General features: G+C 38.3%; 1 protein-coding gene across 2 annotated transcripts in view; it reads right to left on the bottom strand.

Annotated features, from left to right (window-relative positions):
- The window catches only part of ldb2b (LIM domain binding 2b), a 23,025-nt gene extending 8,061 nt beyond the window's left edge, over positions 1-14,964 (bottom strand). For both annotated transcript variants that reach the window (XM_066660139.1, XM_066660140.1), the window contains exons 1-4: positions 14,700-14,964; positions 10,161-10,263; positions 5,711-5,883; positions 25-147 (exon numbers count right to left, since the gene is read on the bottom strand). In XM_066660139.1, coding sequence (XP_066516236.1) covers positions 25-147; positions 5,711-5,883; positions 10,161-10,263; positions 14,700-14,834 — 534 coding nt within the window. In that variant the 5' untranslated portion in view covers positions 14,835-14,964. The remainder of the gene's footprint in view (positions 1-24; positions 148-5,710; positions 5,884-10,160; positions 10,264-14,699) is intronic.
- Positions 14,965-15,000: the final 36 nt, after the last annotated feature.

The raw sequence follows: 15,000 nt of genomic DNA, 5'->3' as shown, positions 1-15,000 counted from the left end.
TCATGCAAACAATATTGGACTCACGTGAACAGCCAGCACGCTACGCGGTATGAGCTCACTGTAGTGCGATATGGTGAAGTGCCATGTCTTAATTCTCATGAGGTCATCGAAGGTGAACACCAAAATCAGACGGCCTTCTGTACACACCTGCAGAACAAGCACAGGAAAAAGTGTAACAAGGCAAGAAAGATGTTAAAAGACGTCCAATTTCATTCTGCTCTAAAGAAGCCCTACTCTTTTTGTAATGATTGTGATGCATTATTATCATTCAACAGTGGAAATTTTACATTCGGATAGAAATCCTCAGGAAAGACAACCAATCCTAGATGACAAAATTCTTAAGAAGGTTGAAAGAAACTAGAAGCAACTCAAAGTTTAATCAGTTTCCTCAAAACTGCACCAAAAAACTGATGTTAAAACTGAAATGGATTTTTCAGCTTGTTGCAGCTTGTTGCAGGTTGTAACCACTTATTTCTATTACCATGATTGTAAAATCAGTTTGCAACCTTCATTTTAACAAAACATGTCACATGAAACCACCCTGGAGGATGCTGTCTATACCTTAAAGATTGAACTGCTTACATAAAAAAAATAAGGTTAATTCATTTATCAATGCATACAGATAATCATAATGTCATGGGAATGATTTCTCTAAGTGGACCCTATGTGACAATGGAAAATCAAAGTTGCCTGATATTTACATCCTGGCATTTTATCAGAAATAACTACCCTGTAGGTTTAACTGGAAATTATCGCTGTATGTTTTATGTTAGCCATCCTCGTAATCCTTCATATATGGTCTGAATTGGATGACCCACCACCCAAAGTAGTCAACTGTGAAAGTATAAGGTAAGTCGTGGAGTGGTTTATGTATCTTGTACAGTGAAAAGTCACTGGATTAAGAAAACCTACCTTGAATCTGCACTCACTGTCCATTTTACCAGCTCCACTGACCAAACAGGAGCACCTTGTATTTCTACAATCACAGACTGTAGTCCACTTGTTTCTCTGCATACTTTCTTAATGCCATTTCACCCTGATCTTCAATGGTCAGGACCCCTAGAAGACCAACACAGAGCAAGTATGATTTCAGTGGTAGCTCATTCTCAGTGCTGCAGTGACACTGACGTGTTGGTGTAGTTATTGTGTGTTGAGCTGGTAAGAGTGGATCAGATACAGCAGTGATGCTGGAGTGTCACTGCTGGACTGAGTCCACAAACCAAAAATATCTAGCCAACAGCATCCTGTGTCCACTGATGAAGGACTAGAGGACAATCAACACAAACTGCGCAGCAACAGATGAGCTACTGTTCCACAATATAGACCAAGAATATGTCTAAAAGAGTGGACAGTGAGTGGAACTCTGTTTAAAAAAATGAGCAGCACTGCTGTGTCTGATCCACTCATACCAGCGCAACACAAACTAACACAACACTACTACGTCAGTGTCAGTGCAGTGCTGAGAATGATCTACCACCCAAATCATACCTGCTCTGTGGGGTCCTGAACATTGATGAGCAGGGTGAATTGGAGAGTGCAGAGAAACAGGCTAACTACAGTCTGTAATTGTAGAAGTACAAAGTGCTCCTTTATGGTCAGTGGAGCTCATAAAATGGGCAATGAGTGCAGGTACAAAGGAAGGCGTTTCTAATCTAGTGATTGTTCAGTGTAAAACAGACAGTTAATGTGTATATATCAGTGTACAAGCCAATGCTTGGTACAAGTCTTTGTTTTAAATGAAGAATTTTCAATTCAGAATAATTATGAACCATGCAAATCAGTTGTGGGCTAGATCTGAAACCGGCTTAACATGCATACCACATTCAGAAAAGCCTACAGAATATATTAAAGGGCACAATATTTACACAAACAGAATTGGTCCTATATTTTACAAAAATATTCTATTTTACAAATAAATAGCATATTTATTTACATTATTTGCCCATTTGGTGTTTTGTCTATTTTTTAAATTCAGAACATTTTTTCATTTTTTGAAGCAAGAGCTTGGTTTTCTCCAACACTGATACAAACAGTGTCCTTGTGATGGTACCTTTTCCTGTCTCTGTGGTGGTACCCTCAAGGGTACACATTCTGTACCTTTTTATTAGGAAACATAATTGTATCTTATTCTAGTATAATTGTAAATTTTAAAATTGTGTTGATTTCATATGCCCTATTTCATCTCCAGGACTTATATTATGTTCTGTATTTTATACAGTTCTATAAAGAAATCTTACAAATATTCACCTCTCCTTCTGGAGAAGAGAATGTAATGTACCTTCAGGGAACACAACTGGACTCTAAGACCATTGTTGTCCCTATATAGGTACATTTACACCCTTTGTACCTTTAGTGACAGTAATGTACCTCTACATTACTGAGTGTGTAGCTTTGAGAAATGAATGCTATGAATACTCTATACATTATGTTTTAGTGGTTGTTAGGAGTTCCATTTTCTCTGTGTCTCTGGGTTTTTCCCATTTGCTTTTCCTAATACTAGTGACTTACCTTATTAATTAATATATTTTCTCAGAAATATAACTTAAAAATCTAGTACTTCTTTTTTGCCATTTTGATTAAAATAAAATAAATTAGTGTTTGATGTCCCCACAGAGTTTTATACTGAACTTTGTTTTTGTTTTCTGCAAAACTGTATTCTGTATTTACTTGAGAATGAATTCAGGTTGAAAATGTTCAGAATGAAAACAGGCACTATGGACTGTTAAAAAGGATTTTATAATATATTGAAAACTCTCATGGAGCAAGCATTAAGTAATCTGTTCTTTGAAGCGAGGCTTAAGCCTAAAAAAAAAAAAAAAAAAGGTGATGGTGGTCGGGGGGTGGGGTTGTTTAGTGAGCACAACTTTAAATCATATGTTGTTTTTCTATTTATAGAAATGTAGCTGTTTTTCAAGTGAAATGATTTACTCATTAAACCGGCAATTTCAGAAGAGGATTCTCTGTTTGGAACTCTGAACCCCAACATTCTGCTGCCGGAGGAACGGAGGGTAACTGCGAGGTTGGCATGGCAACAGGAGAGATGTAATCCCAGCAGACACGCTCTAATCAATGCCTCCACACACACACACACACACATACAGAGCAGACTATTATATATATATATATATATATATATATATATATATATATATATATATATATATATGTATAAAGAGAGAGGGGGAGTCTAAGTTTGTGCTAATCAATATCTAATTCACAAATGTCAATTTACTAAAGCATAAAGTTGGGCATGGCTCTATGTCAGAGACATTAGCATTAGTATATATGGATACATGAATATAATACTTTAAAGCCTACCATCCTATATGAATGCCTTTTATAGAAGTCTATCCCCAGCTGTGCTGCACTACGATAAGTCTGGGAGGCTGAATGTTTCTCTGAGGCAGTTTCATTTTTAAGCCATGAAGCTTAAACCCTCACCAAGAGTTTTAAATCTTACTGACTTCTATTTTTCTTATAAAATACTTCAGTACAGGCTAAAATAATAAATATAAAAAATGACACAAGTAGTATAAAAATAATTGTCAAAAGTACTACATTATTTTGAGCTAATTTAATGCTAGTCTTGAAGACATAAAAGGTTAATTTGACAAATTTTCATTAGGTTTATTTTTGGGATTATCCCCAACACATTAGCTTGGGTAAGTTAACATAAACCACATATAATGTTAAAAATTGTACAAGGTCTGTTTTTCTAGCTGGCTGATTCTAAACTGTCAGTAATTACAACATCTTTAAAAAGCTGATTGGAACACTCAAACGTACACAATCCAACATTTACAGAAATACTTTAGGTGAAAATGTAGAAGTTGCTAAAAATAAATGCTATTGACCAGTTAGAATGAGTGCATACTGTGTCATGCTAACTGACCTCTAGAATGTTTTCTATCACTTTCAGGGCACTTCATTTTTCTAATATATTGTAATTAGACCTGTCGTGTAACAGTGCAGATAATTTGTCACAAGTCCTGTCCCTACACATTCTTATTCATCATTAGCATGGTTGATGAAGAGTTCCTTTGACTGAGATAATTTTGTCTAATGCTTACTGATTGGAGAAGGTTTGCAATTCACTAGTACATCAAAATTTCTAGCATAGTTGGTTGTGGTGTTGGACTTGTAATAGTAATGTGGTAGTATTCTACCACAACTATGACAGCTTTTATTTGATGTTAGCATGTTTGGATGAGGCATTTCTTTTAAAGTGACTATCCGTGGCCCTGATGACACTGAATAAATGACACATATATATTGCATATTTACTGCACATAATAGTAGTATACAGTGTCCTGCTATTTACTTCAGCACCCTTACTCATTAAACATTTTACAGTAACACATGCTAACGTGATTTTACACTTTAACCTACCGGCTGTTCTCATTTTTATATAAGAGATAAAGAAGAGAAGACACTGAAGGGTGTGTGTATGTGTCTGTGTGTGTGTGTGTGTGTGTGTGTGTGTGTGTGTGTGTGTGTGTGTGTGTGAGAGAGAGAGAGAGAGAGAGAGAGAGGAGAGAGAACTAGCAGGAGAGGGAGAGGTGGGTAGAGAAAGAGGGAAGGGGGGCTATATTTTCCTTTTTTGTTTTGTGCAGCTCAGCCCTGAATTCACAATGAGGAGGAACACATTCCTGCTCACAATGAGGGAGCTAAAAACGCACAGTACACTGTGTGTGTGTGTGTGTGTGTGTGTGTGTGTGTGTGTGTGTGAGGATGAGAGAGAGTGAGGGCTTGAGAGAGAGCAAGAGAATATGTGAATATATCAGTGTGCTGAGAAAAATGAGAGAGAATATGTGAAAATGTGAGTATGTGCGCATACATGGAAATGTGGTTAACAAAAGCCTCACAGAGTTGCACACTGTTGATAGTTGGCCTGTGTGTATCTGTGTTTGTTTTTATGCATTTTCAGGACAAAATTATTTTTGTATATTTTCAGGACAAACACCAAGAAAAATTAATACCTATAAAATAGTGCCCACTTTGTAAACTGCTTTTTACAAAAGCTACATATTTCTGTTTAAAACTGGTTATATTTCTGTTTATTTTGGTTATAGGTTTAGGTAGATGTAAGATGTGGAGTCTGACTTAGAAAAATATTAAGTATACTTTGCATACTGTCACTTTTGGGGCAAAATCTCCCATTTTTTTGACATATTTTGAAACAATATATAAGAGGATACCGTATCATTACTGTGTGTGTGTGTGTGTGTGAGATTTATTCTGTGCCATCCGTGCCATGGAAAGTCACTATGGAAATACATTATTATCCAACACAAACAATGTTTTCAGACATATGGCCCACAGTAACACATACAGGTCATTCTACATCACCAGTTTTGGAACACAACAGAAGAAAAACTATATATCATTAGCTTTCTGTTTAACTTAAGGAAAATATTTTATTCTACAGCATTTTTGATGTAATTTGGCCATATGGCCATAAATATATTTGTAAAATGTGGACAGGACCTAATATTTTTTATATATAAGTACATATATACATGTAGTACACATTGTTCCTGACCAAAAATGTAAGAAACATATCTTCAAAATGGCACCCATACAGGATAAGTTTAAGTTAATATTTAACAACTTTTTTGTCAGTGATATTCTGCCATTGTGGGAATATACAAATAAAAAATACGTTTGAATGAGTATATAATTTTGTGTGTGTGTGTGTTTGTGTGTGTACCTTGGCAAATGTAGGTTTGCCATGCTGCGTTATCATGGTGCACTGGTGGCAGTCTAAAGTGATTGTGGAGCTGTTGAACGACTCTTTTGTGTGTTTCAACTCGAAGAACAACTCGTACACTCCTCCTTCAAATAGGGTGCTGAAGAAACGGGGGATGAGTGCTCGTCCGATTGCTGGGGAGAGAGAGAGAGAGAGAGAGAGAGAGAGAGAGAGAGAGAGAGAGAGAGAGAGAGATAGATTGAAAGAGCGAGATTGAAAGAGGGTACATTTAGTTGTATTTTGTTCTTGTTTGCAAAACCGAAGAAAAATTGTATTACAGTATATTCATTTATTGTGTATTGTGATGCTATGTTTAATGTAGTCACCCACCCTTTCAGTTAATCAACAGAAACTATTAACAAAAATGAAAACAAAAAACACTTGTTTGTTTATATTTTCATATAACATGATTGGGCCTGTAAGTCCAGCCACGTTGGTGGTCCCCTTAGAATTAGAAACAAACAGCCCAGTGAATAGAGCCAGAGGCATTACGTCCAACAGACTGCATGAGCAGACAGACACGCACACACACACACACATACACACACACACACACACACACACACACACACACACACACACACACACACACATTCACTACTGTTGGTGTTCTGAAGTTGTCATTCGGCAGTAGATGTGTGTGAAGTCTGAAGCAGCATGTTTATTTAAACACCCCATAGCTGTCAATCAAAACTCGCCACATACATTCAGAAAGAGAATCGAGCAAAATCAAGACCCCCCCTCCACCTCTCGCTCTCTCTACATTTTTTCCCCTCCCTCTTACACTTTTATCGCTCTTTATCACTTTCCATCCTTCTTTCACCCCATTTCTCGCTGACCATCCTTTTCTTTCTCACTCTTTTTTCCTCTATCCCTTGATTTCTGATTTTTTTTCTACTGCTCTGGCCTTTCTAATCACACATTCTCTTTATAGCTCTCTCCTTCATTGTTCTCACACAAAAATTTGCTTTGTGTATTTTTCTAGTTTTTTCCTTAGCTCTTTGTCTGTCTCTCTCCCTCACTCTACGCTTCTTTCTCTTTCTCTCTGCCTACCACATTCTCTGCCTTGCTCAATCTCCCCTCTCTTTTCTCCTCTGACTCACTATATCTCTATCTTGCATCTCTCTCTCTCTCTCTCTCTCGTTTGCTCTCCTTTTGCCTTCCTCTCTCTGTCTCTGTGGATTTGTGAATGGCATTATGATGAAGGCATGATGATGACAGTGTTGGTAAACATCTCTGTCATTCGGCACACAGTGAATTTTAAACCAACAACATACCCAACTGTGGACTAAGACTCCAACAAAAAACTGATCACATAATATTTTAATTAAACGAGAGAGAGAGAGAGAGCCCAGTGCCAGTGGAAGTAGAGAAAGAGAGAAGACACACAGTAGTTATGTAAATCTGTCTTTATGAGGACTTGGGGTTTCTATTTTTCTTTCTCTCTCTCTCTCTCTCTCTCACACACACACACACACACAAAGAGAGAGATGGGCAGCCCAATGAAGCTACTTTGAACTGAACTGATGAAGAGAGGGAGGCAAGTGAGAGAGAGAGTGCAAAAAAGGGAGAGAGATAGAGGGTATAGTTACTGTATATCTGCCTTCATGAAGCATCGGGCTTCATTTATTTCTCTCTCTCTCTATCTTTCTAACACACACACACACACAAGACCTCGTACTATTTTATTTGATTAATAATTAATTGGCAGATCAATGCTCCGCCCACAAACACATTCTTTCATAGCAACTGTTGCCAGGTTGCTACAGGCTTTACAGAATGATGGAATGGTGGCAGAAATCCCATTCAACCTAATGAGAAACTGCAGTGCACAGCTCAGTTGCTGTCCAAATATCTAACTGCAGAGTGTGTTACTTCATTCCAGTGATATTTATTTTGCATGCAGTAGAAAAGTCTCGCTGTTAAGAAATAAGATTGGTTATACATTGTTTAGGCATGCAGTCAAGCTGATTTCAGTATGGTAGCAAATTAATTGTCATTTCCAATCTGTTTTGATTCGCTACAACATTACAGTCTAACGCAGCAGCACAGCAATTTTAACTTATGAATTTAATCAAATTGTTTTGTTGTCAATCTGCAGTCTTAAAGGCCTTGATTTTAATCCAATACACATTTTACAAAATTCAGAGAATACGTCCTCACCATTTGTTAGCTCTCCGATCTGTTTATGCTCTGGAAAAAATGATCAGTGTTTGTACAAAACTCTGGCTCAATAAATGGGAAACAAATAAAGTGTCTCAGTCTGAACTGGCTCAGGCATTACTCTCTCTCTGTTCTACGGCTGAGAAACAGCATTTGGAGATGTTTGGACGTTGGAGAGACTATTGAGCATTGAAAGGCATGAAAAGAGGTGAGGATGTTGCTCTATAGCTGGGTAATATTGAACTATTTTTGCTTTTACACATTACTTAAGGAGAAACTGACTTCAAATTCAGGAGACAGCTACCTGCATAACAGTATTCACATACAGAAAGAGCCACAATACTAAACCACTCCAGTTAACTGAGTTTCTGTTGTAATTCAAACAGTCAATAAGCATTTACAGGCAAGTTAACATGAACAAGCTGCAGTCGGTTTCTTACTCAAACATACCCTCCCACCTTAAAAGCACCAGAGTTCTCCAGGATCATCTACACTGCATTTAAATAATTAAATTGTTTGTGTTTTAAACAATAAGCATGTTTAAACACCTGCTAATCAAATGATCATTAGAAAACTTCAGAATTTACCAGATTATTCACAAAGTATTAAAAAAGACAGACTCTGATTTCTTAACTATGTGTCTGACACCACACTCAGTGAAAGTTCCCACACTGTGGACACTGGTGTTACATTTTGCTCAGCTTGGGTAATATCCATAGAAATATATGAAATGAAATGGGAGGCTCGGAAGCAGCTGAACATGAGCCAAAATATAACATGCTCAATGCCATGTTATGCCATATCTAGAGGGATACAGTCCTCAGTTTGTGCTTAGGAGCAGGGTTTTGTTCCTGGAGTGACTTTGCTGAATCTGATAGATTTATGATGAACTGGAGTAGTGTGATCCAGAACTGATCATCAGCTTTCTTACAGGCCCTCTCTAATGTTCCTGGCCTGAATGCAAGACTCATGTTGGGCGAGGAAGTGTCCAAAAAGCTTTGGCCATATAGTGTATGCTCAATTTAGAGACACCCAACAAATTACTGACCAGTAAATGACTTTAGGTTCATAAGAAAAATCAGATAAGAGGTTGACTGCTCCAAAAACACAGGGGAGGTCAGGTACTGATGCTGAATGCTTATTTCTGGATAATTCAGTCCAATATGTCTCAAAGTTACTGAATGGCACACAGTGGTTACCTACCCTCCTCTAGTAGCGTCAAGGTACAGTTTCTGCGTTGCAGAGACCAGAAGCTCTCTTACATGTCAGTGAAGAATCACAATGATTTTGAAGTCACAAATTTAAGGTAAAAACACAATCCAGTCTTCCCTTAAAACATTCGAATGCACTTATTTAAGGATGTGTTTAGACATAAAAATGTATGTTAAGTTTCCCATGTGATATTCAATATGTATTTTATAGTAATGTATCTAAATAGAATTTAAAAGCTTCAAAATCCCCATTTCTGCTGCCTGCTCAGAAACACTAATGTGGGTGAAAATGCAACATGTTGGATAGTGGCATCACCATAGTGTTAGTAGAGAAGCAATACTGCTAGCAAGAACCTCAGTAGAATAAAAACCCTGAGGGTAGGCCGGGTTTGAACGTCCCTGCAGCAAATAAGAGCTGAGAAGCGGCTACCCGTGTGGATCTGGAGAGCCCAATGCTTCCAGAAGTGAGAATGCTGGCGAGGCAAGGCAAGGCTAGGAGGCGCTGGAGGCTGTTACAGAGAACTTGCATGTCCTGTAATAATCTGAATGCGGTCTGGATGCAGGAAATTCATCACTGAGACATGTAAACTCTTTCAGTACAAACACCTCCCTGAGAAACTATGCAAATCCCAGCAAGGATTTAGAGGCTGAATGCGCTGGAATGCAGTGTGTGTGACGTAAATGCATCGCTAAATCTGGTTTGTTCTGTGGCAGACCTGACATAACAATTTCAAAAATCTGTGTTGTTCTCTCTGAGCCACTTTTGTCACATAATGATAATGGTTGTAAGAAAAATATGAAAATGAGTTGACAGATTTAAAGGAACATTTAAAGGTGGTAGTATTTTTACCTTAAAATAACAGCTTCAAGATCATTGCAATGTTTCACTGACCTGTAATAGTGAGAGTGAAGCCTCTGTTGTTGCTAATCTGGGCTCAGCACATTGCAGTGCTGTAAAAGTGAATTACACTCAGCAACTGTAGGGGGAGCCCAGGAGCAAATAATACCAAACACACACACAAACACAAAATACTCACTATATGTCTTTGGTCCCTCCTCCAGACAGAATGAGAGTGTTAGTGTTGCATCTTCCTCAAAAAACTCAGTGCAGAATGCATCCCACCATAGAATATCACAATCCTACAGGATACAACACACACACACACACACAAAAGAAGAGTTTACACGGCACATCTTAACAAATACACAATACACAGACAAATGGCAAAAATACTTCATCCTGAATTATCACACATGCTGATACATTCTGTGTAGAAGTCAAAGATCAACCTCCAGTTGTTTAATCTCCAGTGAAATTTACTAGTTTTTTTAGTTAAATTTAGTTACATTTCATGACATTAGATTTAAGACTTGGTAAATCACAGAAAATGTCATCATCAGATAAACTACACTCATGCTTCAAATCAGAAGACATTCACTAGTGTATCTGTCCAACCATCCACTGTGATAAATCAACATAATGGGTCTGAAAGGACAAGAAGAATGAGATTATTAAAGCAATATTAAATGGTTCTGTGATTACAGGGACTTTGAAAAACAGATAATGCAACAAATCCCCGTGTTTTGAATGGCTCCCTACTCACTATATTACTTACTATGTAGTCCACTATTATAGGGAACTGAATTCAGGAGGGTAGTGAGTGATTTCGGACCTAATTTTATGGGGTATTTTACCAAACAGCGCAGTGCATTATGGGTCTCTGCTATCTGCTAATATCAGCTATTGTCCTTGGGTTCTACACTAGTTTTTGCGTTGCATTGTGGGATTGTTTGAGTGCACTGAAATTTGTCCAGTGTTTTCAGAATAAGGCATTATATAGTGAATAGAGCACAATTTCAGACACAGCAGTTGTCTATGACTGAACTTCGGAGGAGTGGAAGACTGAAAGCAAGTCTACTGAATGTAAGGGAAGGGTGGATGTCATATGCAGGTGTTACCGCTTCTGTGTGATTTTTTATTAAATATGCATTCTGATTTCTCTCCTAAGAAACAATCTGTATTTAATGTTTTTCTTCAATGGACATCAAGTATATGGAGGGTGGTCTCTGTGTTTTGCACATGTCTGAGCACAAGCACACCCACTGATTCAACCCTCCACCACACACACACACACACACACATACCCACCCCCAACTCCTATAACCTCTCTCCCCACACACACACATTGTCACACATCTCTCCGCCCAGGTCTACTTATTCCCTCCACAGCTAATTACACAGTGATCAATGTCATTCTTTAACAGCTAATACAGCATATTTAAATCATATTTACAATTTTCAAGAACAATGTAAAGCACCATAAAAATATTGCGTCACAAACAATAAAATCCTCCTTTGACAGGAAATAAAGGGCAAAAATAAGACCTTCATTCAATTAATTATTATTTGACTAATTCTTAAGTTTACCTTACCTTTATTTTATAGCAATTTAGAAGGTACTTATAAGTGCTATATACACTGGCGTAGTAGTCAAGACAGCATCCAGACCACATTGAGTCTAAATCAAGACTGAGACTGTGTCAAGACCTAGACTAGGACACACTGAGTCTGAGAAAAGGCAGAGACTGGAACATATCCAGTTAGACTCCAGACCTAGATCTGGACCCTTCAATTCCAAGATACGACTAAGAACATGACATATTGAGTGTGAATAATGACAGAGACTGAATTCAAATAAACACAGATATTCATTCATTCATTCACTGTAACTGCTTGTCCAGTTCAGGGTCACGGTGGGTCCAGAGCCTACCCAGAATCTGGAAGTGGTGCCAGTCCTTTACAGGGTGACACACATACTCACACCTATGGTGTTTTTGGACCATGGGAGGAAACCAGAGCACCCAGAGGACACCCACGCAAACATGGGGAAAACACACCAAACTCCTCACACACAGTCACCCAGAGTGGGACTTGAATCCAGAACCTCCAGGTCCCTGGAACTGTGTGACTGTGACACTACCTGCTGCGCCACCATGCCACCCTAAACACAGATGTTTTTAACAATTTTTCTGAACATACAAATGTTAAAGAAAAATGGGAAAAGTACTAAACTAATTTTTGGATCATTGTACATTCATTATAATAAAAAATAAATAATTGTTTATAATATATTTTGACCCAAAAACAATAATAATAATAATATTACTCTTTATTTATATAATTTAGCTATTAAACATTTTACCTTGTGGTTGTTTTCCAGATGCCTGGAAAACATCTGCTGTATAATGTGGAAAAATTTACATAGAGCAGAAAGTTCCTTTTTTTCTCTTTTTTTTTTAAGTTGTACCTAGAAGTTCAGGGTGATCAACAAATGCAAATAATAAATCTGCATGTTTTGCAGATTTAAACGACTGCAAACAGCACAACTCAATGGTAGAAAATGCATTAATGTATCATTAATGTTAAGACTATTCAAAAAAGAATGTGAACAATAAGCATATATTGTTAATATTCAATGATGACAGAACAAAAAATTATTTCCAAGGACATCTGATGGAGGCACTGCATTCGGTTGGCTTTGTATACAGTTTCTGAGTCCACCTTACACAGAGTTAGACAAGACCTAACAGCCTGAAGTGATGTTGAGCCTGAGGTTAATGTATGTTCTCCAGGCTGGTGTTTGGAAACGTTGTACTACCTATCGATATGTGCTTTCTAGTAGCTCTGTGCATACTCAAAGCCACAATTTTTCATGTTTTCCTACAGTGCATTATACAATGTTAGCTTACTGTTATTTGCCTGAGTGTTTCAAAACAGTACATTATGATACAAGCTGATACAAGAATAATATCTTATCTTTAACATCATACAGGGATCCTAAATGTTTTGATACAGTGCTTTTAGCCTATGGAAATAGGCAGCTGTACCTATAAATGTACACTATTTTTTTGTGAATATATTTTTATTATATTATATTTTTGTTCCACACATAACACACAAAAAAGAAAAAGAAACAAAGATGCACATGTGAGGGAGAAAGCAAAGAGGGGAAAAAAGTGAAAGTATGTAATACACTGCATAAAATTTCTATAAATGTACACTATGATAGCACATTTTAACAAAGCATCACAACTCCACAGAACACCGGTGTCAAGACTAAGACTAATTTGATCACTAGAATACAACACTGGGAAGTTCAGTATGCATAGCCAGCTCTTGCCGTTCATTCACTAAACTGTTGGAAAGTCTGGTTGACATTTTGCTAATTTTTATAAGGTTTTTTTTTCTTTTACAGTGTATCTTGTGGTATATAATCCCACTTTTACCAACTCCTTATAGCAGTAAACATCCAAAACCTAATTCCTCCACAGCGATGCAGCAGTGTCAGCTGCTTTTCCTGTTTAATTGGGGCCAGTTCAATCCCAGTCATTAGCCAACCAGCAGTGTTAAATCTGACCAATTTAGCAAATAAAGTGGGGAATAGCCTCATAAATAGTGAATGCGATTTGAATCATGATAATATTGTACACAGAGTTTGACTTATTTTTTCGTACTTACTCCCTCACATTTCCTTGTTTCTCGTGTCAGTCTCACTGACATTTTCTTTCCCTCTCTCATTCTTTCTCTTACTCGCGTCTCTTTCTGTTTCTCTCTATCTTCTCATTTTTTCTTTCACTCTGTCTCTCTCTCAGCCTCTCACTATCTCTCTCATTGTGTGTGTGAAACTACCGTTTGTTATCGTTCACTCATGAGCCCAGGGCATTAGCGGTTAAATTCACCCCAACGGCAAAGCCCATCTAAAATCACAATAACTTGTCTTCGGCGGTTCTCCATATAGAACCATTAAGGCTTGAAGAACCGTTAGCATTCCCACTCCTGGGCAAATGAAATACAGTATAGGCCCCTAAAAAGTTTGGGGACACCCACTCATACAACATTTCTTCTGAAAGGCCATCAGTTATTCCTAGTCAGTTTTGCCTCCATCTACGGTGGTAAATATTTTTACTCTGCTTCTACGTTGTCTTTACACATCCTATTGGAAAATGAATGCAAATGCACGTCCACATTAACGTCACTGAGGTACTGATATAGCTGAGGGTAGTTGAGAGTCACAAAAGACGCCAGCTTTCTCAAATATATTAGATTGCATTCCATCACTACACAGTTTTACTGCTCCACAGAACAAAGCTGGAATGGCGTGTATTTATACCACTCTAGCCCACGCTTAGCACCGAGCACGGTGACAGTAGACCAGTAGACTCATGTGCAGCTGCTTCACAGCATCATATTTGGTTTCCTGCTTTTCTACGTAGATCACTGACTGCGAACCCTGCAAGCGCATCTGACCCGGAATCTATGTCCACCTTAAAGTAGCTGTGCCTAAGTGGTGTCTACAAACTTTTTAGTTTTGGTGAACTAGTTTCTATTTTTGTTTATCTGAATTTAAGGAGGTATGACAGGAAATATAAAATGGATCATAACTTCTTCACACGAGTGTATTTTCATGCAGCAAGACCGACAGCAAAGACAGTACATTCAAAATTGCCAAACCCTCTATAAACAAATCTCTTATTAAAATACACATAAATGCATAAAGCAGCAGATTCAGACTCGCCTCGGTGCGGGACTGCAGGCGCTTGTTGAGCTCGTGCACGCGGTACTGGGGCTGCGCGGCGCAAGGCGCGTGCCTACGGTAGAACGGGCCAAACGGAGAGCTGTAGAACGGATCCCGCGGCGGCGCGCCGCTCATCGCTGCTGCTGCTGCTGCCGCTGCGCGAGCCCAGCGCTGGAACGACGCACGTGGAGCGCGGCTCTCTCGTAAACACACGCACGCACGCGCACAAGCGAACACGCAGACGGAGAGAGCGAGAGAGAGCGAGCAAGAGAGAAAGAGATAGAAGCGCGCACACGCGGGC

Source organism: Hoplias malabaricus, chromosome 2, assembly GCF_029633855.1.
Source record: "Hoplias malabaricus isolate fHopMal1 chromosome 2, fHopMal1.hap1, whole genome shotgun sequence".
NCBI lineage: Eukaryota > Metazoa > Chordata > Actinopteri > Characiformes > Erythrinidae > Hoplias > Hoplias malabaricus.
Note: the sequence above shows the minus strand (reverse complement) of the source record. Positions and strands in the feature narration are given on the sequence as shown.